At 31.8% G+C, this 27,627-nt stretch overlaps 1 protein-coding gene across 1 annotated transcript; it reads right to left on the bottom strand.

Annotated features, from left to right (window-relative positions):
- Nucleotides 1–18,036: 18,036 nt before the first annotated feature.
- Nucleotides 18,037–21,628, bottom strand: LOC123714158 (protein hunchback). Its single transcript, XM_045668327.1, has 3 exons — nucleotides 21,497–21,628; nucleotides 20,830–20,924; nucleotides 18,037–20,345 (listed from the first exon to the last, which is right to left on the bottom strand). The coding sequence occupies exons 2-3, from the start codon at nucleotides 20,920–20,922 to the stop codon at nucleotides 18,588–18,590; spliced, it is 1,851 nt and encodes a 616-aa protein (XP_045524283.1). The 5' UTR covers nucleotides 20,923–20,924; nucleotides 21,497–21,628; the 3' UTR covers nucleotides 18,037–18,587.
- Nucleotides 21,629–27,627: the final 5,999 nt, after the last annotated feature.

Raw genomic sequence — 27,627 nt, 5'->3', positions numbered from 1 at the left:
TCTGGACCAGCATATACTTAAACAATGCAATACTATCTATTTTTAATTAGTCGTAAATTAGTTCATTAGAACAATGGAGTCACGTACGCACAGAAATGTACTTTGTGATAGATTAGGTATTTTTTTTATTGATATTGCAGTTATTTTGCATTTCTATTGTCTATGGAAGATGTGCGTGAGAAGATTTGACATAGACGACACGATTAAAATACTTTGTTGATTCAAGGAAAATGTGATATGTTATACATATACTTATGTACTTAGAAAATAGTATAAATATTATTCTATTGGTAAAAGATAAAGGGGGCAAAAGGGGTTTTGTAAAACGGGTTGAATTTCTTTAAAGTATAAAAGATAATAAAAGAAGCAATATTATCAATATGTGTATTGTGTATTTTCCCTGTATAGTGTAGTTATATAGTATATAGTATCAATCAAAAGAAAGTCCGTTTGTCATATTATTTTAATTTCAATATGATACTAATATAGCAAGCGTTACGTTAAACACAGAAAAATAGTGGAATTTATCTTATTCATTAATTATGATTACACGATTACACGATTAAGTCAAGTATCAAAACTTCTTATAGTTCGTTTCAGTTAGTATAAGTAGGCGTATTATTGAGCTCGCCAACCCCGGTCCGACCTATGGAAGTGGCTGTCAATCGCGCTTGAATAATGACGCGTGCGGTGGCGACATTTTGCTATTTATTTTATACCGACTCCCCCGCGAAAGCTAGACAATGGCCAGATGTTGATATTTTTTCTAAATTACAATGTATTTTAAGTTCCAAAATGCTTTGTGATGGAGATAGGTTTCCGTTGAGCATCAATGGCTATTCATGATCCAACGAGATATTTAAGGTTCGTTTGATATTTGACACGAGAAACAATTGTATCGTTCTTATTTAAAATTATTGATTTGTTCAGTTTCTACAAAGAAATTCCTATCGTAATATAATGTTTTTTTTTTAAATTAAGCAACTAAAACTATGAATCTATACGACACAAATCTGAGTTTTTGAAATCTGACTCACAAAAAGTAAACGCTCAGTCAAACGCACAGGCGGTGTGCCTGTGCCTTTTTTCATAGACTAGAGGTTATATAATATATGTATATAATTGTTGCCTATGTCGTTTCGAATGATTGCAGACACTAAATAATAATTAAAATGGTCTCGATGTTGTAACCACCTCTTGTAAAATGATCGGAGCTTTGTTATTAGTAATGAATAATAGTAATATGTAATAAACGAGGTTTAATCTCGTAGTAGTAAATATTATTTTCAAATATCTTTGCAAAGAAAATCTAAATCTTGGGAAAACGTCTATTAAGAATTCTTCAAGAAATATCTATATTAATATTATAAAGGGAAAAGATACGTTTGTTTGCACGGAATAAACTCAAAAACGGTTGCAAAAATTATTTCACCTGTAAAATGCGTCATTATCCCTGAGTAACATCGGTTTTATTTATTTTGTAAATATTAAAAATATGAATGCCTCTTAATATGGAAGATTCAGAGGAAGATAAAACTCTAATGAATTAAATATCTATTTTAAATATATTTAGGTATTAGAGTTTTACTGGGTTTAAGGATTTTCTTTTAACTTGAACAGTTCATTTTATAAAAAGGTTCATAAGTGAAAAGCTATATAACTTGATATTGGTTTGGACGTACGCCAACTTAAAATAACCCTGGGACCTATTTTTCAGTTTCGATTTGATAATTGGCACCAGTCAAAAAAACATTTTTTTTTACCGAGGGCTAACTATGAAGACACTCAATACAAGGTATTTAGCAATACTGTTTAATATTCAAGCGTCAGCCTATCAACATTAAAGTGCTCATGAATAAACATTTCGTTTCTCTATATATACAAGAAGATATGGAATAATAATTACGGATGATCTTTTTAATAAACTAACGAAATATTGATAGGAAAATGGCAACACTGTTTGGGATAAATATTTGATAGAAACGCATAAAATGTTATGTTAACGCACAAATAATTTATGTACGATCAAAAATCTTCAGCCCTCGATACATGTTTACAGCTTATATTTAGTAATGATTTTTACCTAATTAATTATTTGTACTTTATGAATTTTGTATTCAAAATCATTTATTCATATTGGTAATGTACACTTATGAACGTCAAAAACAGAAATGTATATAAAATGCTTCTAAGTTTAGGTACATTTACTGCCAGTTCTCTAATCAAGGGCGTAGAACGGAAGAGAAGAACTGGCAATAAACTCTCCGCCACTCTTTGTAAGGAGCTGCAACCATTACACCATGTTTCACATGACATCTTAAGTAATTAATAATAGTTAAAAAAATATATATTTGTATTTCCTATATCAGCAGGAGGCATGGTGAAATAGGAGCACGCACTAACATTCTCGTGGGAACAATACGCAAATCTCATAATTTATTATTTAAATTAGTGTTAGTGGACGTTAGTCATAAGTGCTAAACAATGGTGAGTGAAAAAATAGTACACAAGAACAGAATGTCATACTTCTTTTTTGATAAAGTACGTCATTAGTTATTGAACACTTTTTTTATGTAAAATATGCTTATCAGTAAATAAGATCAGACTTAAATTACCTATTAGTCTTAAGTTAGACTAGATCGTAATGTTCAACGAAGTCTTTGTAAATAGAGAATTAAAAATATCATTTAATAATATTTTTGTATTTGTTCTTTTCGAGTATAACATGTTAAGTCCTTCATTTTTCCTTTCCTTATTTCACTTAATTTTTTAACAAATTTATTTTTATTTATGAATATAAATTTATAATATAGTTAATAAAATAGCAAGAAGTACTTATTAAAACTAAACACATCGGTACACGACTTACTTTTTGGATTAATTTATCAATTTCCAAATCTCTAAAAAGCGATTATTATTTGTAAAACTAAGTATGTACTTTAAATTACCCCTGCAACATTTCCCCTATCTATATAGGATAAAGAAAGCACGCGCTATCGGGAGGTTTTTTCTGGGAGGGTCGTAGGATGAGACGACGCGAGGGAGGCGAACCCCTAAAAAGTTATGTATTTTTTCTCCTCTTTTTCCCGTCGACGTGATGAAACGACTGATATTGATCCAGACGCTTTGTTGGCGATAACTATATCTATATTTATCTATACATAAACTATATAAGCTTTTTAATAAATTGTAATCTTTATGTATCTATATGTAAATTATAAAAATATAATATTTTGATAATTTAATATTATATTATTTTATTATTTGATATTATATTATATAATATTTGGCCCTATTATCAAAATTCATGTCATAAGACAACGAACAAAGTCCATATTTAAACTTCTCCTCTGTATAACATTTAGCAGATGTTTATGATAGCAGATTTTCTATTCAAAAAGACTTCAAATTCCCATATAAAACAGAAATGTGTTAATATAATGTGTTATACATTTTATAGATACTATCATTGAATGATAAAACTACAAATTAAACAAAAATCAGACCGGGTTGATAAATTGTACTGTATATACACCATATATACCACTTACCAATAGAGCTACAACCTTTTAGGTCTGGGCCTCTGATTTTTGTATCCTTACGCGATCATTTCTAATAGGCAAGTAGGTGATCGACCTTCTATGCCTGACACATACCGTCGATTTTTTCATAAATAGAAAACCCTTTGGTGTACAGCCGGGGATTAGTTAGACCTACGATCCCAGGGATCAAAGTCGCACGTTGAAATTACTAGGCGAACACTGCTGCAAAATTGTATTACATGTATCAATTTAAAATTCCAGGTTTTTGGCACTGGAACAATGTTCTGTGCATTAAGCTGTGGTAGATATATTTATATAGATACACACTGTAGCTTAATATGACACTTGACAAATTAAATAATTGTTTGAAATGATCGATAGATCGATGTGAATATGAAAAACTGTATGTATGTTTAATTGCAACATTTCAATATAATATTTATATGTACATATACATAGTTATGTGGTAAAAAAATGGTAACACTGAAACTGTATAGATTCTACTTGCATTCATAGTAACTATATATATATACAAAAAAGCGCCGTAATTTTTGTTATTTCGTTATCAATTCTTATAATTCGTGATAAGGCATACGCACTAATTGTATTGTGAATGTTTATTGTTCCGTAATCGTATGTAATTAGGTATTCATACGAAAATTAAGTAAAAAAATAGAGAAATGTTTCCATGAAAATAATATTTTTTGCTATGCTATGCTATTACATAAATTTGCTATGACGGTGACGTCAAATTTTTGTAATATGATTTCTTATATACATTTTTATTACACCAAAGTCGCCTTTAAATAAAATTATTTCCTATTTTATAATATGTTTCAATAAAAGATGTTTATTCTTAAAATTATGCGTTGGTAATTATTCTTAAGCCTACAATATCGAAGAACGAATAACATATTCATATAGATGAAGTGGATTTTGCACTAATTAGTATAGATAATATTGCTATTTAGAATCGAGTAAATGGTTGTTTTCCGTCGTGGTCACATTTGTGCGACATCGTATAAATCATAAATCTCTTAACGATAACCGATAACCAAGGTAAAAAATATTTACGCAAGCCCAGAAAAGGATAGTATTTTACTCAAAGATCGCGTTTATCAACAGCATTTTTTATTTAACTATGGCGATGTGGAAAATCTTAGGTTACATAGACTAAGCGTTCAAAGTCATAGAATTTCTTTCATGATTTATTTGTATAAATTATTATAATTAATTCTTGATATTGCTACACTATAAATGTAACTGTAAATATATATATTTATACCTAAAAACAGATTACAAAAGCTCGTACCCTAGGCGCCTGATGTCGTGTAAATTTAATTTAAGAGAAAATTAATTAAGAATTAATATGAGATAGGTTCATCAGTTATCAGCTTCATGCTGAGATGAGATGGGCAGACTAAGTATATGAAGAGAATAGGAGGCACAACTTGGGCAAGACGGCCTAACATTAGAAAATAATGGAATCACCTGGAAGAGGCCTATGTGTCACACGACACGCTGATCACCGAAACCGGCACATCTGATGTATTAGACTAAGTTAGGTTATGTTATTTAAACAAATGTTTATGTACTCTAAATATATAAAATTCTCGAGTCACAATGTTCGTTCCCATACTCTATACAATAGCAAAACGATGCTTGTCGGGTCAGCTAGTATCATACTAAAATTAGAAAAGAGGTGTCATAAAGTCTGAATAATAATAATTAATGGTAAATATGAGGTAAGTTCATCAGTTATCAGCTTCATACTCGTAATATTAAAATTTGAAACAGATTTGTTAAGTTTTTTTTCTAAGCAGGTGTGTGGACTCCGGCGCACGACGTCCATCCTTTATGTTATTATGTCCATAGGACAAGCTGTTCAGCACCCATCATGCACATTGTGTGTTTACAGGAGGAATTCGAAATAGTGTTTTGGTGCCTTTACTTTAAAATTGCACAATTAAGTAGCTTATTTATAAAAACTAACACAAATACCTAAACTTTTATTTTAAACCTATAATGATCCCAAAAATATTTTAAAGACAAAACATAAAATTTATATAAGTTTATTACTTTAAAATTTTTGTATGTGCAATAAATTATGCGTGTGTGTTAATAAGATGTATGTCACTGTTATCGTGTTATCGTGGAACACATTACAATATTTTTGAGTAGACCAACTGGAACATCCTGTACTATTTGCAAAGAAGCATTTTCAACTTTTTCGACAAGCGATTCTAAGCACTTTGGGGTCACTTTTTGGGGATTATTTTGTATTGTGGAAGTGAAAAAAAGGTACAAAGCCCTGTTGACTGACCGAGTAGTTTTGTACAAAATAACGGTGGGCTTTGGATGAGGGCTAACTTGCTTGATATTTGATAAGAATCTGTATGAAGATATCGTTAGTTTTGATAGCTCGTGAAATTGATTTTAGGCGTTCAATTGGCTCGTGGCAGATGTCAGATAACGAAATTTAGGAAGATGTAAAATGAATGGAAAACTTTAAAAGTATCATAAGATTATTAGTAAGATTGAATTAAGTAAGGTTCTAATTTAGTAAATTCTCTAATTAATATAGTATGTAAAACGTTTCTATATAAATTGTACAATGCTAAATATTAACTAGAATATTTGTATTATAGTTTTCATTCGGAATTTTTAATCATTATAAACTATTTTTAGCAGGAAATGGGGTCAGCGGTTAACAAAATTGCAATTCTAAGTTATTTGTTGTATTTTGTAAATTATATTTTCTTTTATGAAAATGCTACCTCATTTTGTGTATGTACGAAAGAAAATATAACAGATTTTTATTTAATCATTTATTACCTTCGATATTTAAGTAATATGTTAAACTAATATGTTTACCATATTTATAACGGCAATTTAAATAAAATTATAAGAAATTATGAAATGTTCTCTTATTTATGACCACAAAAACACATTGTGTTGCAGCAACCTGTCTTGGTCTCACATGGAGGATCGTTCTTTTCTGGCATGTTACCATTCTGGTTCAGGTTGATACTTGATGAGGTTGGTAATAGATATAAAATGGTTTAGGGGAGACCTACACCGCAGACACTAAATTAATTAATTATGTAAAAAAAGAATAACAAAAAATTAAAAAGGCTTTTTATTTCTTGCAAAAGAACAAAGTTAACTTAATCCTTTTATATATATATATTTTTTAAGAAAACAAATTACACCATCTTTCCTATTTTTATCTATTTCCTAAGAACCCTTCCGCAGGTGAAGGCCTCCTCCAAGGATCTCCAGCTATCTCGGTTTTGGGTGAGTTGCATCCAACTCGAGCCAGCCGTTTTAGTAATATCGTCCGCCCATCTCGTGGGTCTTCCTCTGTTTCATTTTCCAATATAGTCATGCTACATGCCCTGATCATCTTCATTTAAGCTTTAGAACATAGTTTAGCGCAATTAGCGCAGTAGCTTTAGATACGCTTCTATCTATACGCTTATCTTTGAGTGTCTTATTTTATTCAATTAATAGTACGATCATTTTGCATTTAGTGTAATACATATTTTATGGTATCTACCTTCTAAACGTTAAGTCCATACGTTTCCTTTGACCGTTCAGTTATATAAAATTAAAACCTGTTTTAATCATCATTTCAATAAAGGTAAAATAAATAAAAAAGTACTCACGCGAACAAATAAAAACCCCTATTTGAAAAACCACACCCTAATTGCCCTTTTTTATTAAAAGTTTAAAATGAGGGTATGTTGACGGAAGTATGAGGTGAGGTGTTAAACAATGAATTATTTTACGATGTAGATGATTGCGTAAAAAACTGGACCACACGGACTTTTTGCAGGTAAAACAATTTTTATCTCGGTTTGGTGGTTTTACGGATGTGCTTTTTGTACTATCTATGTTAATTTATTTTTGCACTTTTGCACTCAAATTTGTGTTTAATTGTTATCTAGCTAGTTAGGAGTTCTTGTAACTGATTACTAGGAGAATCGTAATGTCATAATAATTCATCTTTTATTCGTTTTGATTTTAGTATAAAGGGATACTCTTCTTTAATAAAATCCCAGAGGCTCTTTTATCTTTGCTTACTAGGCTTACTACAAAGTTAACGATTATCTAGTTGATAAAAGGGCCTGGGACTAGTGTTAGACATGCTACTTCTAATTAATTTGCGATATTTGTTTTAAAATATCGGTGCGGTTGGGAATGCGCAAATGCAGTTCCACCACAGATATATAAAAAATGTACGTAGCTTGTCCTTTGCTTTGCTCGTACGTAGCTATACCAAAAGCTAAATCCGTAATGCATTGATTAAATCCAAAAGAAACATTAAACAAACTGTGAACGCGCTTAACGACGCTACGAAACACATACCTACTGCTTCATTATTAGGTAAGGCCAACAATGAAACAATCTTGTCCGCTCTACACCCTTAACTTGCGAACTGGTGGTAAATATAAAATTAGAATTAATTCCACATTTTGAGTTAATTATTGTTAGACTAATATTCATGAGTATCGACGATGAATGACTCATCGTACCTCCTTTCGGTGTGTATAAAATTATGAATTCTTTTGGCCATATAAATTTTAGTGTTGGCCTAGTTGCTTCGGCATGCAGCTCTCATTCCTAAGACCGTAAGTTCGATCCCCGGCTGGGCACAAATTGACGTTATTTGTGTGTGCATTTTACATTCGATCGAACGGTGAAAGACAAGATCGTGAGGAAACTGACGGGCTTAGACTCAAAAAATCCACGGCGTGTGTCAGGCACAGGAGACCGATCATCTACTTGCTTATTATATTGACCAATCACGAAACAGATACAGAAATCTGAGGCCCAGACCAAAAAAGGTTGTAGCGCCATGTAAACTATGTTAGAATAACTATTTATTAGCTTATTAAGACAGAATTATCTGTTAACAAGTAATAGTTAAAAAACCAACCCCACAGATTGTAAATAAATGAATCATACATGTCAAAATCTCGTTAATAACAATTAAATTAACCACCTAATCGTAACCACGTAAAAAATGCAATAGGGGAGCTTTTTAACAAGCTTATTTTAGTTTTTTGCGGTTCGCGTGTTGCTTTTTAGTTCAGGGCGTGTAATGTCAAGCGTGCTTCCTGTATTGTGCAACCCTCTTTAATTTTAAGGGGTCCTATTAAAGTAATTTTTGCGCGTGTCTTGCGGCTTTTGGGGTCTTTAAGGGAGAAGTTCTACGTTTGGTTTTATTCAGTAATAATTGATTTTAGGCTAGGTGACTCTGAAGGTTATAAGGTCAATGCTGTGAGGAGATTTTTTATATCTTTGTGCATGTTTAATACTCGCTCATACAGTGAAGGAATCGTTGTGAGAAACCGCCATGTCTTTTATAGTTCATAATACAGTCTCAAAATACTAAGAGCAGGAACTGTTTTATCGTATACCTATTAGAATATTACAATTATTAATATATATATATATATATATATATATATATATATATATATATATTGCTACTACATATTTAGAATATGTTATATTCGTTCTCCCATGTATTTGTTTGTTTGGTAGTTTAATCCCTTCGAAAACATACATAAGAAATACTAAACTGGGGTCCGAAGTTAACGCGCAATATAAATTCGATTTTTAAGTTCTTTAATACTATGTACACCCGTAAAAGCTTTTCTTTCTAAAGCACAATCGGCGAGATGAAGGTTTTGTACCGTTATATTATTTACATTTTAGAAAGCCTAACCAAACAGTACAAAAATTAATGCCATTGTCCATTAATCAAGTTAAAGGGATTTCGTTTGCAAAAAATCCAACCCTTTTTTTACAATATACCGTTGCTTTACAATTTCAATATTTAGAACTATTTCCTAAGCTTTTTATTACCGGCCGGTGTCGCCTTTGTCAGCTATTTGCATATTACGACAGGATTTTTGCATTTGTCTCCTATCCCGATGCCGAAGCACTGAGAGACTTATTTTTATTGCACGTTTTTAAAGGGTTAAGCAATAAAATGTAAATATTGAAATTGGGATTCTGTGAAACTTTGTCATTGTTGAAACAGTCTATTGTGATATATTTCTTTGCTAGCAACATTTATGGAATAATTAGTATAAGAAAAATGTATTTAAAGAAGGAAAGAAAAATATTGGTTCTATGTCAAATGTTCCAAGCTGTATTGCAATTATTTATAATTCCTAAATATGTCCAACAAAAAGTTATTTCAAACATCTGTCGAACAATCATTCATAAATACAATGATTTCAACATAAATGATAAAAGGATTAGATTGCATTTCTAAATTTCTCCCACCGGACAAAGAAATTTGACGTATCACAAAGAATTTTTTCACGCGGCAAAAATTTTAGTTTTTTTTAATCGATTGCTATATTTGGAATTCGCATGTGTAAGGGACAATACGCAGGTACAAGGGTTTTTGCATTTCCTTTCCTCGCTTTTTACAGTAAAAACTTTCTTTTAAATAAATAATCCGACATTGACAGGGATTCATCTTAAAATAATAATTGCGATGTAGCTTTTTGCTTCAGAGATTTTTAACATTTGTTACAGATGCAGATGAGCGTTCCAAATTCGAAATGGATTATAAAATTTGTTCCAAAGGATTAAATTTGTTTACGAAGGAAATAATTAGACTTCATATAGAACAACCAACCATTCGCTTTATTCCATTTTCAAATATTATATTATTAAGTTTTCTAAAGGAGACCATAAATCATAAAAGTGGTATTGACAGATGACACTCTGATTTTTATTTCTAAATCGCTTTATTTCACTTTAATATTACAGCAAGGGGCTATTCATAAACATATAAATTCGTAGGAGGTTAAAATATACTAACTCGAGTAAATAAAAAGCGCACCAAATACCACCACGTAAACAGTTAAAAAATTAAGATCTATACACAATATTGTCTTGAATAGCACATAATATATTCTATAACTATTTTGATTCAGAACTGAGTATATTTCCCCTGACGTTTTGTTATAGTTTTTATTTATTATAGTGTTCAAATCGGCAGGCTTACCTCATGTTAAGATCGATTCGTAAACATACGATCATATTAACAGACATTTATATCAAGAATACGTTATGCATATGAGAGTTACTAATGAACCCGAAAAAATACTTAAAATTTATTTTTTCTTTTTGAATGTTCAGAATTAAGCGAGAGAAGCTATCCGCGATTAAAAAGAAATCACATTATTTAAATTTGTTTAATTTGTATACAAGTATGTCTTATAATGAAGAGAAAAGCCATGGATAGAGAAAATAGGAAAAAGCTGGATGAGGTTCCCATGAAGTGGTTCTAATCGCACTAAATAACAAGAAAAAAATGTATACAACAAATGTAAACTGTACATGCCTCAGTCGTGTTTACCATTAAATTTACAATGCTATGAAAATAGACACATGAGTGATTTTATTTAAACCGTCTTTCTTTAAAAATCGAGTCGTTGATGGAATGGAGCACCTTAGCCACAAAATTCACTGTCCTGGCAGTTCTGGCCTGGCAGTCAGGACTGGTCGAAACATTTTTAGCTTAGGTCTACATAACCACTGTGTTACATAGTGCAACACGTATAAAAGATGATCAAACACCTTAGCCCTACTTAGAGGTATTTAAACGTGGAACAAAAAACGCTTGTTTTATAATAAAATTTTGTATAAAAATGAGATTAAATTTTTAATTAGTAATAATACTATAGATACAAAGTTATGACAGCCTTTTAGCCATAGAAATATAGTTAATAGAACTGTTCCAATTTTGTAATATTTGTGGTCAAATGGGCTTCCTTTTGATACATTCATCACAAGGGGGAGTAATGGATGGGAGGCATCTCATAAATTTGCCCAGTCTCATTTGAATTTCCAATCTGGACATTAACATTCCGACGAGGGGTCTTGTATCGAGGTCGTGTTATCTACAAAAAATATAGCTACTGCTTATATTTTAGATATGTATTCAGATAAAGCAGATTCTAATGTTTAAACAAGAGATTTAGGAAAAAAGCTGCTATTTGAAACGCCGGCAGCGCACCCGCTAACATGTCCATGGGCTGCGATAGTTGCCTTATATAATTGTTCCGTAGGTTAACCTATTATATAAAAACTTTTCTAATCAGTTTAAATTTTGTATGTGCCAGTTTACTTTTGCTTTAAGTACTTGTTCATAGGTGCAGGCTGTATAGGATGTATGTGTTGCTGCGCGACGAGAGAAAATATTCTCTACGCATGAAATACTGGTTTATTGTTATAGATAACAAAACAGCGACATTTTTCTACTCTAAACCTCTATTTTTGAGTGTTTCAATGAGGTCCCAGTACCTTTCCATTGGATTACCTTTGTTAATGGATTCTTAGATTTTTTCGAAGTTTACAATTGGGGCTTATAATTGGGAATCTGTCCCTCAAATTACCTATATACGTGAGAAGGATTGAGTTAGATTTAGACACGCTTGTTTACAAACATTTGAATTTCTTTCATATATAATTTGTTTGTTAGTACTATCTCGGGTTTTGACCAAGTAAAAACAAGGGAATTATTTGTATTAATTATAAGTTTTATTTTTCAAATTCAATTCGTTACACCAAAAATACGCATTTTTATTAACATCTCTAGAAATAGAATAACGATACATTTCGAGCTGTAAATGAGACAACTATAATGGAAACCCTCAATAATTGGTACATATTTGGTCTCTAGAGTTCCAAATTAACCAGTTTTAACTGTATTATGCAGTACTCACAATATTCACAACCTCCATAGTAGTAATAATAATAATTACCATTTAGTATTTTTAACTTTACATATTTGCGAGTTATCGAATAGGTCAAACGCATATTAATTATATCATTACGAATGTACTTATTATGTAACTAAGCAGCATTAACATCGACAATCCGATACACAATTCGACTTGTAGTTTATTTCAACGAATAGTTCAGGTTAAGGTACTTTGTTTTGAACCCCTACATATTTAAAAAATACACAAAAACAGTTTCTTAAAACACACCTGCCAGTGCATAAAGCGCGTGAAAAAATCTCTATAGAAATTAAAAAACCGAACGCGAAACACGTGTCACCAAATAATGCATGTGGCTGATCACAGATTAAGCAAGTGTCTAAGCTTCTCAGAAAACCAAATGTAATCTATGGGCCCCATTTATTTACAGGATTATGTTTTAAAACATTTTGTTGATCAGATATCTTTAAGCTGATGCAAATTATTTAGATATTTGAACTTTGAACAGTGTACAATTACACTAGACTATAACTAGAATAATATACTAGAATAATAACAGATAATTTTTAAAATGAACAGTTGATTATAAGCTTAAGTTTAATTGAATTGTAATAATAGTTAAGATTGTAACCATAACGAATTAAGAATCCTAAATTTTAATTTTCACAGTTGTACATAAAAAAATACATTTTCGGTGATTTGTCACTTAATTTGTAAAACCAAAAAAAAAAAATTCATACAGTAATAATCATAGCTTACTACAAATACGATTTAGATTTGTCGCGGCGTATCTAAACAAAACTACAGATAAAACACCCACTGAATACTTACTTGAGTTAAAACACTGTAATAAGACATATTTGATGAATAAGAATTGTTTAACACATACGGCATTTTAGTAGTGCTGTAATTAAAAAAAAAACAGTTTATAAGTTTTCTCGTTTCCGGTGATATACAGACGAAAAGGATTTATCTTTTGTATCTCTTTTGCAACATTTTATCTATTTTAGTTATAAACGCGGCTAACCAGCTGCCAATATCTTAAGACCTCTTCAATCATGGTATCACGTAACCGTTTCACAAAAAGCCTGAACACTATGAGTGGTCATCGAGCAGCTGTCATCGAAAAAAGTTTGAAGAAAAAATTCCGTACATTTGAGGTCGAAGCGTGCCGCCTCCGTACCGCCTTAACATTTGCAATTTAACTTTTTATTTCGAAACGGGAGCGCGGTCAACGGAGCATATGCCTTTGTTGAAATTAAAATACAGGTTTACCGCTTTTAATCTACGTTTTATGAAGGCTTTTGTTACACATTTAAGTACCTCTAAGTAGGGTTTAGGTATTTGATATATTTTATACCTGTTGCACTATTTGCCACTGTGGGTTATTAGAATCTAACGTATATTACGCATATAGGGACAAAATAAGGTCACCGTAATTCAAAGATACTTTATTTCTTAAAGTACATTCACTTAGCGAGAGAACTTAGAGTAGGATAGTTATGAACATGTGTTATGAATTTAATTGAAAATAAGCTGTATAAAATAAAAATATTAGTTTCTAACAATATGTACAATGTTATTTACAAAAGTGCAGATAGTACGCATTGATGTTACAACATGCATACTGTGACTATTGTAATTCTAAAAGAAAACCGAAAATGTTTTGACCGGTCAATTGCCAGAACATTGAATTTTTTGGCAGAGATCTTCGATTCGATTTTTAAATTAAATCACGCATGTATTGATTTTCATAGCATCGAAATTATATTTTGATATAGCAAGACCAAATAGTATCTACAAATTATAAAACTGATTTGATTTATGAATTAGTCACGCTATTATTTATAACGTCATCAGACTGATAATGTAAAACATTTCGGTAATTGAATAGGAATAATTTGGTTTTTGAACTATTATATATAATAGCTGTGAACTATATAATATTGAACATTAATTGCTTGGTAATTGTTGTTTTTGTCCGTAAATTTCTTGTCAAATTAAAAGCGTTTTAATAGCTATAGAATTTCTTTTGGACCTTTAAGTTTTTTAGCGAATTGATTGATCGTCTATTTTTAAAGCCAGTTATTGCGTGGGTGTGTGTGAAAAATTGCAAATTAGTGATCATTTGTGTTCTAATCGGTGTTTTTGGCGCCGCCTTTTGATGAATTATGATAGTCGATTTTTTACTCAAATCTATTCCTTTGTAAGAATTATGGCCTTTTCGATTGTCAATAAGTAATTTTAATTCCTATTGCGTAAACATTATCTAACTATAACACTACGGCGCTAAGACCTCAATAAAACGTAAATCTTCGTAGCTTCAAACGATTTTATCTGTATGGAGTTTGACATATTTGGCGCTCAAGTCGAGATTGTGACTCGTCATACGAATTAGAACAAGGACCTAAATTAACATAAATATTTATTTCAACACACAAATATATAGTATTTACAATATTCTTAACCTAGAAAACCTAAACAACATTAAAAAGTTTTGTCCCTTTGGAAATGTACCTTTAACGCTGGCTAACTTAAATGTATTATTATCAACGTATAAAAAAGGCATATATATATATATTAATATGGGGTATAACGTTTACCCAGAAGTCAGAGTACTGAGTACTATTATAATTTTACCCATAGTATCTAACAGTTTTGGAACTATTGGTACACGTTACCATGGATTCCACGACTGCCAGACAAAACATAATGAAGTGTTCTATTAAAATTAACTTAACTAACGAAGTTGATGACGGCTAAATAATTAAAATTTTAGTGTATAGTAAGTTCTCTAATTGTCTGATTTCATAAATTTATTGTATGATAATAATATAATAACATTAATAATTCCCGTGGCAGTGTAACTTTAATGCTGACAGTATATCCTCGCAGTATTGCGATACTTTTCCGTTGAGCGAGAAAAGCACCAGTCCAGGGTTGCCAGTACGTTTAGAATTTGTTTTTGTATTTATTTAAACCAATATAAAGACTCATACTATATCTCTATGTAATTAAATGTGATTCTATCTGAAAAGAACTTTGTACATTGAACATTTATGACCATTTTGTTGTTGAATTCACGTAGACTTAACAAAAACGTTTATCATATAGAACGAATATAATAAGCGATAAAAGGCACTAGAAATTAACGAACCATTCATAATGGCGTGTAATAAAAATTTAATGTAATTAAAATAAAAAATTAAACGTTTTGAAAATTATAAAAAAATAATTTATGTTTAAAAATTAAACATTTTAACATAAAATGCCACTTATCATATTTTTTTTAATTACTCACGTCACAATTAGGATAGAAATTATGAATTTTTAGTTTTTAAACAATATTTACTGTATACATATTACCGCTGCATTATAATAATAAAGGGCCGCAGTGCAATTAAAATATTAAAAGTAAATCGAATTATAATTCTAAGGCATTTTTGAATTTCGAGCAAAGCAAAAAGTCAAACTGTTTTTAAATATAAAAAAATAAAACGAGAGACACATCTAAATACAATGGATATTACTGATTATTTAATTTATAGACCTAACGAAAACACGTCATTGACTTAATAATTAGCAAAGTTTTTATTTGAAATCCGTTAATATGTTTTATTGATTGATTGCATTTAATTGTTACTTTGTAAGAAAAAGTCTGCTCTTTATACACTTTTTTACTCCTTTTCTCACCTCATTAAAACTACATTAAAATATATTGAGGCATTAACGGAATGAGTGTCAATCGCTTTCTAACCTGTAATATAGTACTTATTATTGAATCTCACAGTTTACTGTTAAAATATAATATGTATTTGTCCAATAATATATCTAACTATATATTATGTGTAAGATATATTGTAGATGTGGTTTTGATTAGAGATAGTCAAGTAAACTACAACATATAATGCATCGTAAAGATCCATCGCACATGCCGTCAAATTCAAGGATTCAACCGGCGGAATAATAGGCGTAGAACACAACAACGTAGGCTTTGGAGAAATATCAATTATAGTCCCAGAAGATGGTGATTATAAGGCAAAAAGGTACTCCTGTTACAAGAGGTACGCATTAAAATTGCGAATGTTAGTTTTGCTTAAACGTGTAAGGTGATCAAGGTTCCATAAAAAATTGTGCACACAAACATAAAAAATACTGTAATGTAGTGTTTTTGGTAGAGCTATCATATTTTACATAATATCAGTCTCGTAAGGTCTATTCCAACACCTGATAGGAGCTATTTTGCGACGGAGAATTTTAAAATGTGAAAATTTAACTAAAATGTTTTATGAACTTAGTGTTATTTTCAATCTTAATAAAACCAGTATTTAAAAGTGCCTTTGGCTGTCATCATATTGAACCTAATGACAATTACGAGGTATTTATAATCTGTCATCGCTAAGAAACATCACACGGGAGTCGAGAAACGCTTAAAATTGTTTGTCTTTGTCAAATATTTAAGTGTTGAATAATATTATAAACTGATTCATCACTTTGCAATGCAACTTATGCAAAATTCGCATGGATTGAAGCGGATTCATTCATTCATTTATAATTACACCAAATTTGGTGTAATTATAAATCGGCAAAATTTCACCCAGCGCTTAGAGAATTACTTTACCATTAAAAATATAACACACTTTGCCGGACTACATTTATGTCATAATGTTTTTTTTTTATAATTCACTTTGAAATATTTAGCGACAGGATTTATTTATTAATTAACACTTCGTTGCAAAAATTAACACAACTGACATAATAAATAATACTGGAATGGATTAACAATAAATTTAAAAACGGTATTGTTAATCCATTCTAGTTTTAAATATTTGATAACTATATTGTAAAACAAATTTTAAAATTTGTCTATGACCGTGACAACTCTTTTTGCTATAACAATGCTGTTATTTTTTTTAATATTCTCAGTACGTTCGAGACATCGGAAAACGATCAGTCCTCATGAATATTCATCGTCAGTTTTTACCCGTAACGGTGACATACAATTTTTATTGTTCTCTAAAAAAATAGACTTCAAAACAATAAAGTTTGAAACAAAAGACTTTATTTTTAGGATGTTCCGCTACCGTCTAGTTGTTAAAAGTAGGTCTAAATCCAATTTGGTTAATACTCTTGAAGTGAGCGAAAAACTAGAATTAATTTATGACCCTAGCGTATGCGGTATCTTTTTCATAGTTTTTACTATTAACTAAAACTAAAAAAAGTGACTATTTTGAGTCATTAAATTAAAGTTGAAAATTTTACATTTTAACGACGGTTTTTATTGAGTTTAAAATGAAGGAAAATAAAGCAGTGGCACTACAACTTTTTAGGTCCAAGTCTCAGATTTGTGAACGTATTTCATGATCATTTGTCAATCTAATAGGCAAGTAAGTGATCAGCCTTCTGTGCCTGACACACACTGTCGACTTTTTACATATAAGGTTTCCTTACGATATTTTCCTACACCGTTCGGGCCATGTTTAAATGCGCAAAGACAAAGAAAGTTTGTGCATAGGTGGGTATTGAACTCACGACCTCAGGGATGAGAGTAGCACGATGAAGCGACTAGGCCAACACTGCTCTTCCGCTCCTGGTTTTAAAGCATTAAGTGATTTAAATAAAATGCTTGAAATTGAATCGATGTTTTTATTGTTTCCAGCACACAATATATCTCAATAAAATACAAAAGGTTACATTGGTTTCCGTAAAAGAAAATATACTTTACACAATCTAAAATGCCTTCGACAGAACTCATACCAATTATATTAAGGAAACAATAGGAAAAGTACACTAAATAATAAATTAATAAAATAAATCTCTTCTATAAATAGTTACACTCTGATAGACTTACACGTAACGTTAAAATACAATTTCGAACCCAACTATGGCTAATTTTAACGTTATACTAATAGGTAACTTCACCGCAGTTAACATTGTACACAGCTTAAAGAAAAGTCACACAAAGTGACTACAATTTGTACTTATTAAGAGACACAGTCTTCGTAAACGTTTGGTCACTTTCACCTAATATACATTAATATTAAACTATACTTTAACACATGGTTATATAAATGACTATATTCTATAGTTTATACATTTGTGGCAAATCCTTTTTACAACTACTTATAATCTAGCCCATTCCAAAATATCTATTTAATCTACAATAGGACAATGTTGTCTTTGGTTACAGATAAGCATAATTTATATTATATTTTTATTTCTACAGCCCTACTTTAAACACAAAAGCTCAAGTACGCACTGACTAGGGAGGAGACGGCATTTTGGGGAGCTAGGCATGTTGGGCTCGACCGAGATGAATGAAAAATGCCACACGATCGGGGCTCCGCTCACCACACTTGTTACACATAAAGGGATCATTGTATCCATGGAATCCCATATGTATTGTGTGCATAGTGAGATCGCCGAATGTAATGTCACAATACTGGCAGGTATACGCATTGTGGGCGGACGACAACGATGGAACTTCATTTGAAGCTTCTGATTCTGCATCTGATCCTTCAGCTTCCATTTTATTATCTTCATGTTGTAGTCTTAAGGCTGCCGGTTGCAATTTAAATGCGCGGCCTTTTCGACGATTTTTCAAAGCCGTGGTAGGTGTTAATGGTGTTGGGCGTTCTGCTGGCGGAGGGGACCCTGCTTCACTCGTTTTAGTGTTAGTTAGGTCTAGAGCACCGTTTCCTTGTGATTGAGTGTTCGTATGAGATGTGGGTGTCTGGGGAGAGGTAGCCGGAGATTTCGCTGGAGGAGGAGACGGGTTGTTCTCCGACGGGCGTTCGGAATATGACAAACGTTGTTGTAGAATTGATTGTGGTGAAATAGACTGTCTCATCTCCCTTGTTTCAGATAAGTTGGGTGAAGTTCTTTGTTCAAAGTTGTTATTCGGTGGGAACAGAAATGATGGAGGTAGTAGTGGTGGTAGGTATGGTAAATTAACAGGGAAATGACTGCCAAATAGAGAATGCGTCGGCGGTGGATGTTGCGACTGACTGTTACTACATGGTTGTTGTTCGAACATTTTCGTTAATGGCTTTTGTTTTGGTCCACGCCGAGTGCCGTATACGTCGATAATTGGGAGAGGGTTGGGCGTCCCATCTAAATTTAGCACCATAGCTGGACTGTGTTTATATTTCCGTAAATGAAGTTTCAGAGAGTGACAGTATTTTGTCGCATAGTTACAATCGGCACAACGGTATTGGTATATATTTGAGTGAGATTTCAGATGTGAGTTAAGCATGGATTTGTTAACACAGGAATAAGAGCATTGTGAACATTGGAAGGGTTTTGATCCCAAGTGATTCCTCATATGATATTCCAAATGATGCTTATATTCTGTGACAAAGGGGCATTTTCTGCATGTTAGCATTTTCTCAGGCTTAATGTGCTCTTTACTATGTTCCCAGAAGCTTAGTTTTGTGACGGCTACAAATTCACACTGTTTGCATTTGAAAGTTTTTACTTTACCATGAGAGTTAACAGCTGGGACACGCAGGCCGGGTTCATCATCGAAATCATCTTCGAATCCTGAACCCTCTCTACCCTCGTCATCATTTTTATTTTGGCCCATACCATCAAAGCCAGAATCTTGAAAGCGATCGAATGTTTTTCTTTCATGATCTCTATCAGGCGAGGAAGGGGTTCTTGGTGATTTCGGTGGTGTAGCGTCTGCTCGCGATATTGGTGTTGACACATGGACAGGGTTAGGTAAAGTCCTTGGGGAATACGAAGCCTCGTAGCTTGGAGAAGCTCCGCGTTCATCAGCAGCACGATTCTCAAAACCAGGCGGAGTGAGTAAACTATAAGGCAGTCCATTACGATAAGCATCCAAATGCATACCGAGATTAGCCTTAGCCTTGAGTGTCATGGTGTCATAGAATGATGCAGGCTCTCCGCCGCTTCCGACACTTCTTGGTGAGTGTCCGTTAGAATCCTTGCTTGAAGATGATGGTGATGCACTGTGAAAACCTTCTGAGTAGAAGCCGCTAGTTTGTTCCTTCGCGAAGCTTCCGTCTTCCATTGGCTCTGATTTCTAAAACAAAAGAATGTTTTAGAGAACTCAATAATTTTAATATTTTCCTTACCAGTTGTTTGTGTGGTTACTTATCTTATGAGTAATTAAATAATGCGGGTCACTTGACAACTAATGTGATCTTAATTAAGCATCTAAAAACTGCCGCATTTATTTGATTTCAACGACATCGGCCTTTCTTTGAAGCGACTAATTACTTGTTGTTAATTGACAAATAGCCATAAAATTATCGTTTAAAACAATGTAGAACATTTGTTGATCGTTTTTGAAGAACCTTTACTAATGATAATGTTTAATGTTTATTTAAAAAGAATCTCGTGGTTTCCTTTGTAATTAAATAAAATTAAGTGTTGCTCCATCCATTTGAGGCAATCGCGTTCAATGTATTTTATTTATTATAAAAAAATAGCATCAAGAAATATTGTAGCAAAGAATAGGTGTAGTAATAGGAATAGGTGTAGGAAGGAATAAATATCGTACTTACAATGATAGGAGGCTGTTGTAAAAGATTGCCCCACGAAGATGTATGCGCATGCGTTGCTGGCGGCATGCCGGCGGGGGATGCACAACTTAGCATACCTGTTAACAAACAAATATAAATAAAAAAACTTTTACTTAATAAATGTATCCTTATTTTTCATATGGTTCATAGATAGTACTCTATATCTGGTTGTACAAGGGATATACTTTCTACAATATTATATGACCTCAATTGTAGCACTAGCTAGAACCGAGTTGATTGACAAGAAATATCCTCAATGTTGTCCAAATTCCATTACCTACAGTAGATATGCATTATTACTAAACATTACAATAACTACAAGTACTAACAAGTAATAACACAACAACAAATTATACGTATTATACATAATAAAAAATATTATAAATTCTTCGAATTGTAAATATTGTATAGGCATATTTATTAAAAGTAGGTGAAATTTCGCAACCTTCTTATGTAATTGTGTTTTGCTTAAATTGCTAAAGCTAGTAAAAAATAGAAAATTGCTTGATCACGTTTTCTCACTGCTTGCTCGTATGTTCAATTAATATTATTTTATTATAATTTTTTATATATTTAGTTGATCCTAAAATACTTAAAATTCTTATCATTTACTCGTACATATAAATAGTAAATAAACACAGTTCCTCACCTTCCCGTTATAATACAGCAAATATAAACCACACACAAATCGTTTTCATCAAACAGTAACTTCACTATTAAACACTACGATAGAGAATTTTTTTAAGACAAGCCAACGCGGGAGTGTCAGGAATCCGTGTGATCTAAGCCACTTCTCACAATGAACTGAAAAAAATCTGTCAATTTTTATGCCCCAAACATCGATAAGTATTCTACATAGACGCCGTCGAGTTTTCTAGTGCGAGAAGGAGACAGCGATGCATCTATCTCGTTCTCACCCCCACAGCCTATTTTTACCAGAACCAATACGAATCGAGCTACTGTGGGTGGGGATCAAGTTATTAAGTTATTGTTTATACGATATTAATAATAAAAAAATAAGTCAGGGCGCGCCGTTATTGTTATAAATCTAGATGTTTTGTGTTATTGCCTATAAAAGGGAACGCAGGCAAATGAGATTGTTTTCCTATTCAGTTAATACGGTAATGCGATTTTTATGTTTGTTTATTAACTATTATGTCGCTTTCACTTTTATGATTGGGAATTATCGTAAACAATCAGAGCAATTTTATTAGAAAGTGTGTTATAAAAACTATTGTATTTATAACAGAATTGATAGCTTCATGGTTCATAGGTATTTAACGTATGTATTATTTTATGCTATGTAGTTGAATGTAAGTGTAAATATGTACTCACTCCCCTACGAGATTTTTAACGTTTATAAAAAACGGGAACTATAAAAAGATTAAAAGGGCAGGGGCTGTGAAGGGGCGTCAAAGCTTTTTAAGCGTCGAATCAGCCAATAGCAACGTCGCGTTTAAAAAAGGAATTCAATATCAAGTAGGTTAAGTTAGTACTTAAAATTGTAATGCGAGGTTGAGCTGTTTATTTAATTTTAAATTAAGAACTAAGGCACCATTATAGAACTGTACTATGTAATGTATGTAACCTATAATATATTTAGGACAAAATACGATCCGGGACGAATGTAGGTATGTTGATAGAGACGCAAAATTGTGTCTCGGAGTGCCTTTTATATGATTGTGATGGATTTAGACGAATTCACAATTTTTTTTTAGAAAACACAAGTCAAACTACATTCTTTAAGATTTTTGAAATCAGTTAAAGTATAGGTATATTTTATATCATTAAATAAGTTATTTGTATGTCACAAAAAACAAAACAATAATAAACATAACTATTGAAATATTTTTAATTGCAGCTCATTTGCTGAAAATATTAATATTTATGAGTTAGATAAATTGTCAAACAACAGCGTCATTAAAAAAATCAATTTGAGTAATTATTATTTTGGTTTTAAAATTCAAATTACATACAATAATAGACGAGTGTCCTTCACAAATCAATCTTTGACTCGATTGTTTTTTGATTGTTTGTTTCACCTTTTTTTTAACCGGAACCTGTAACATTCTTGTTTTTGACTCAGTTGAATTTAGTGTTAATATTGTCAATCATAATATTACCTTCCAATAAAGCATAATAAAACATTCTTCCATCTCTTTTTAACCTGTATTTACGGTGTAATGAAAAGAGGTAGTTACGTACGTAAGTTTTCTAACACTACGTAACTAGCTCACTCAAGTATTATCGAATCAATACGACTTAGGGTCCATTAAGAAAACAGTACAAAAATTCTAAAAAGGCAACGCTGAGAGTCCATGGGCGGTATCATTTAACAGGTGAGCCGTCATACTGGTTCTATAATAAATAACGCAAATAATTTTGCTATACATAATTACGACTTTACTCACCTAATAATTTGTTACTCCAAGAACTAAGAATGTTGTCAGAGCAAACCGATGTATAGTAGGTTTCTATTCGTATTAAATTGTTTTAAAAAAATATTCTCTTATGTTAATTTTGGCATGTTATTTTTTATCTATGTCTGGTATTAGTGTATTTACATAAAGAATACATAAACTATAGGTTATAACGGATAAAATAGAAACGTTTTTAGAATTACTTATTAAACTATAGTAATTTCTTTATTTTGTAATTGTAAGGATTAGAAAAACGACTTGGTCTATTTGGATCTCTTAAGAATATAAATAGTTTTATCGTATAAAATAACCAGATTTTTTAGTTATACTATAGATAAATAAGTGTTGACTTATTTGCACGTTAATCACGAAACATTTGTCAAATGCAAATTGATACTTGCTTGTACTGTAAAAGAAAGTATTGTGATTTGTAATAAATGTTTTATCTTTTTAATATCATTAATCGTATCACCTATTAATTATATTATTTACCCTCTGACTCTTGTAATGCACGAATTTATGTAGATTTTTGTTTACAATATGACAATGGTTATTTCACATTTGTTTTTTTTTATTTTATACTTACCGTATTACTTTTAACTCTTTAAGTTCAGACCGCTTATAAACAATCAAACCGTTCAGTCTATAGTCATTTGTTTATTCGTCGTGAAAGAAGTGTAAATGGATATATGGTTAGTGTTATGGATAATTAATGGTAAAATTAACGATATGTACCGAATGAAAAGATTATACACGTCATACACAATTTGACCGATACAAAATTTAGTCGGCAATTATATAAATTGTAAGAATTCCAGTTTCATCCAAATTACATCGGTGGTACATTAAAAGGAACTTGAAATATATAAACGACAAATAGATATATTTTCCGACCTATAATCCTATACACAAAAATCGTTCAAACTGTCCCCGAATAGTGCAACTAAAACCTTGTACTGGAGCTTGCCGACAACATGAATAACTGACCACATTGACAAATTATGTCGCAAGTATAGATTTAGAACATTAGATTTATATAAAGTAGGTCTTTGACGCCAGGCCGTCGCAACGTAAAAATTAAATATCGATTTATATGAAATGCTAATCGACTCGATCTAGGTATTAATAAAAAAACGATTTGGTTTAATGAGGTTATTTTACGTTTTAAAACGTTTGTGGTTGGAAAGAAAATATAATGATAAAACTTTAATACGAGATTTCATCATATGAACGTGTAAAGTGGAAGAAAGAATTTTTTTAAAATAAAATTTGAACACAGTGTATTCTTAAAGATTAGTTTTTGAATATCTAATAAAAAAAGATTTATAGGAATGCAATTAAAACGTCCCTACGTCCAGCCCAATCGATGTTAGTCGAAAATTCTCATTTTCCGGTCACCGCTCCGTTGGGCGGGCGGCGCGGTTTGGGCAGAAATATGCGAGCGCCCGGGAGAAGTGCCCTTATCGGCACGAGTAAAAAGTAATGCGCTCAGCCTTTATGGCAGTTGCGAGACACGCTCTTTATTACCAAGGGCTGAATGACTGGTGGTACACCGGGTTACCTACTGCGGGACTTTAGATAAGTTTTTGTCGGAATTAAATAAATCGGACGTACTTGACTTAGTAGTAAGTGAATACTACAAGGGAGGACTAGATCTTTTGGAATGCCAAGGTCAGGTACGCAACAGTCTACATTTTTAAAATAAGATATGTAACTATGTTTGTGAGGAAAGATATCACTTGATTTTGCTATTGAAACAACTTAACTGATTTTAAAAATTATTTCACCAATAAAGCTAAATTATCAACGATTATCAGCTATGTAAGACTTTAGTAATATATAAGTTTATAATATTATTTCTAGTAATTATAAAACATTTCCGCTGAATTTCAATATACGTTCACAAACATGTAGACGGAACTCATTAACATATCTAGTCAAACGCAAGTATACTACATTACATATATTATACACACATTAAAGCTTTAACTAAAGTCTAGAAAGATTAAAAGATTTACATTACATTCAAACGTTCCTTGTATAGAGAAAGATATGATTGGCATTAAGATGGTATATTTATTGGCCAACTCTCTGGATCAGAAGGTAATATAGAGCTTTAATTGTGTCAGATATTAAGCGAATACTTTTGTAGCTCGTGTTCTAACTTACCGCCGTATATAACAACTATAGATTCATCCTAATTAATATAAATTCATACTTGGTAAAAAAAAAAAAAAAGATTTTGTCATTCAACAAACCCCAAATTATACATAGTATTTTTTTACTGATTTATTTATGTTTACTCAAGTAAACACTTGTTTGTCTATGCAGGGCTTGGTTCAAAAATTTAAAAAAAAATCGTGTGATGTTGCCTTGATCTGAGTGTACTAATATCTTTATTCCTATTCCCCTCGCATAAAAAATGATTGTACCTTCAAATCTATCCCGGGTGAGGGCCCTCCCTCTACTAACGTCCTCCCTTATATGAATGAGCCGAACGTACACGAGAATAAAATTACTTCCACCATTCCTAAAACAGCCTCCGTTTTAGTTTATGATTTCCTAAGACTCATAATTCCAGGTTCCTATTGCATGAAGAACCTTTATGTACATATGTAAAAAATATATATTAAGTCCTCTAATCAAAGACGCGGTTTATATAAAGTCGCTTAAAAACGTCGACGCATATCAGTAGATACGCATATGTACACTTTGTTACCATAAACGAAAAACAGGTTACATAAGTAAGCTTATCGCTAACAAGCGATTTTTGCCAGGCCACTCTAGCATTTGGAAAAATGGAAAAATTAAAAAGAAATACATACTGAGGGTAATGTACAAGACGTGCATAATTAGCAAAAAATCATAAAAATACTATTGTCGTCGGTTTTCGCATTTAGTCCAAATAGTATTAAGATAATTAATTACGTGTTAGTATCACAAATCAACATTATTATTAGTAGCAACACTATAAATAGTCGTCTTTAATACCTGGCAATACTTATAATTATCACCTGTTCAAATAAAAAGCGTAATTATTTTGCTTGGGCAACGCGTCAAAAAATATTTAATGGCATTTAAAGAAACATTTAAAAAAAAATTAATTTATGAATACGATAAATTTTCATCACTTGACTAAATATTTTTGTACAACTATTTAATCTTTATGTTATTTGAATGGTCTGGTGTATGTAAATAATGGAAACGTTTCGCTTTTCGGGTTATATAAAAAATATTGTCAAGGTCTTCTATCTTTAGCCGAACAATGGACATTATGTGTGACGTCAAATTGAGTATGTTAAGTAACACGTTGGATTTTATTGAACACACAAAACTTGCGGTCAAAGAAACAATATGTTAGTGTGTTAGTCTTCAACTGTTTCATTTATTTTATATAACCGGAATCATTCAGTCATAGATTTGGTTTCGGAGACTTAGTACTTATGTTAGTTATTGTGAAGCCATAAAAGTTTTAGATTTGTGGTTCAAATGTCTGTATCTGTTTCATGATCATTATTCAATCTCATAGCCAAAGCTATAAGTGATCGACCTTCTGTGCCAGACTTAGGCCGTCGAATTTTTCCGTCTAAGACATGACGGCGTGTTATCCTTCACCGTTCCAGCGAATGTTAAATTCGCACATGGACAGAAAATCCACTGGTGCTAAGCCGGGATCTACGATCATCGAATCTACGACCATAGGGATGAGGTTCGCACGCTGAAGGCACCAGGTCAACACTGCACTTACTTTAAGAAACCATTTTAAATAAAATTCCCTTTCGCGGTGTGTACCTTAGATATAAACAAAACCTGCCAACGGTATTTATGTCCTGTCCGAGTAATTTCCTCCACATTAGACGATTAGACTGTTGAATACTCAAAATTCAAAAGTGTCAAGATTGAGACAGATTATTGATAATACACCGTGTATTATCACTGTTTATTGTTCTTGATTTTGCTGGCCGCATGTTGTAGGCACGGTTTTAATATTTTTGTATGTACGTCAATTAGTGTGTTTTGTTTGTCCTAATTGTTTGGTCTAAAAAAACTTACAAATGGTATTTACTTAGGTCTTCAACTAGGCCGTGAAAGTACAATCCTGGAAGTAGCTCCACTTAAGATTCCAAAGATATCCTATTATTATAATTCGTTACAAATTCACAAACAAGAGCCATGTCGTGGCCACGTGTCGTTTTCAAGCTACCGGAAACAAAAAATACGTAGCAAAAAGTGAGAGTCTAAAAGCGAATTCGGTTTAAATAAAGTAATTTATGACCTGCAATGAGGATGATTGTTCTGCGCAATTCCCTGATTTGCAAGGTTTTGTGTGTAGTTTTTTTGATGCTACTGTATTCTTTTT

Source organism: Pieris brassicae, chromosome 9 (assembly GCF_905147105.1).
Source record: "Pieris brassicae chromosome 9, ilPieBrab1.1, whole genome shotgun sequence".
Lineage (NCBI taxonomy): Eukaryota > Metazoa > Arthropoda > Insecta > Lepidoptera > Pieridae > Pieris > Pieris brassicae.
Note: the sequence above shows the minus strand (reverse complement) of the source record. Positions and strands in the feature narration are given on the sequence as shown.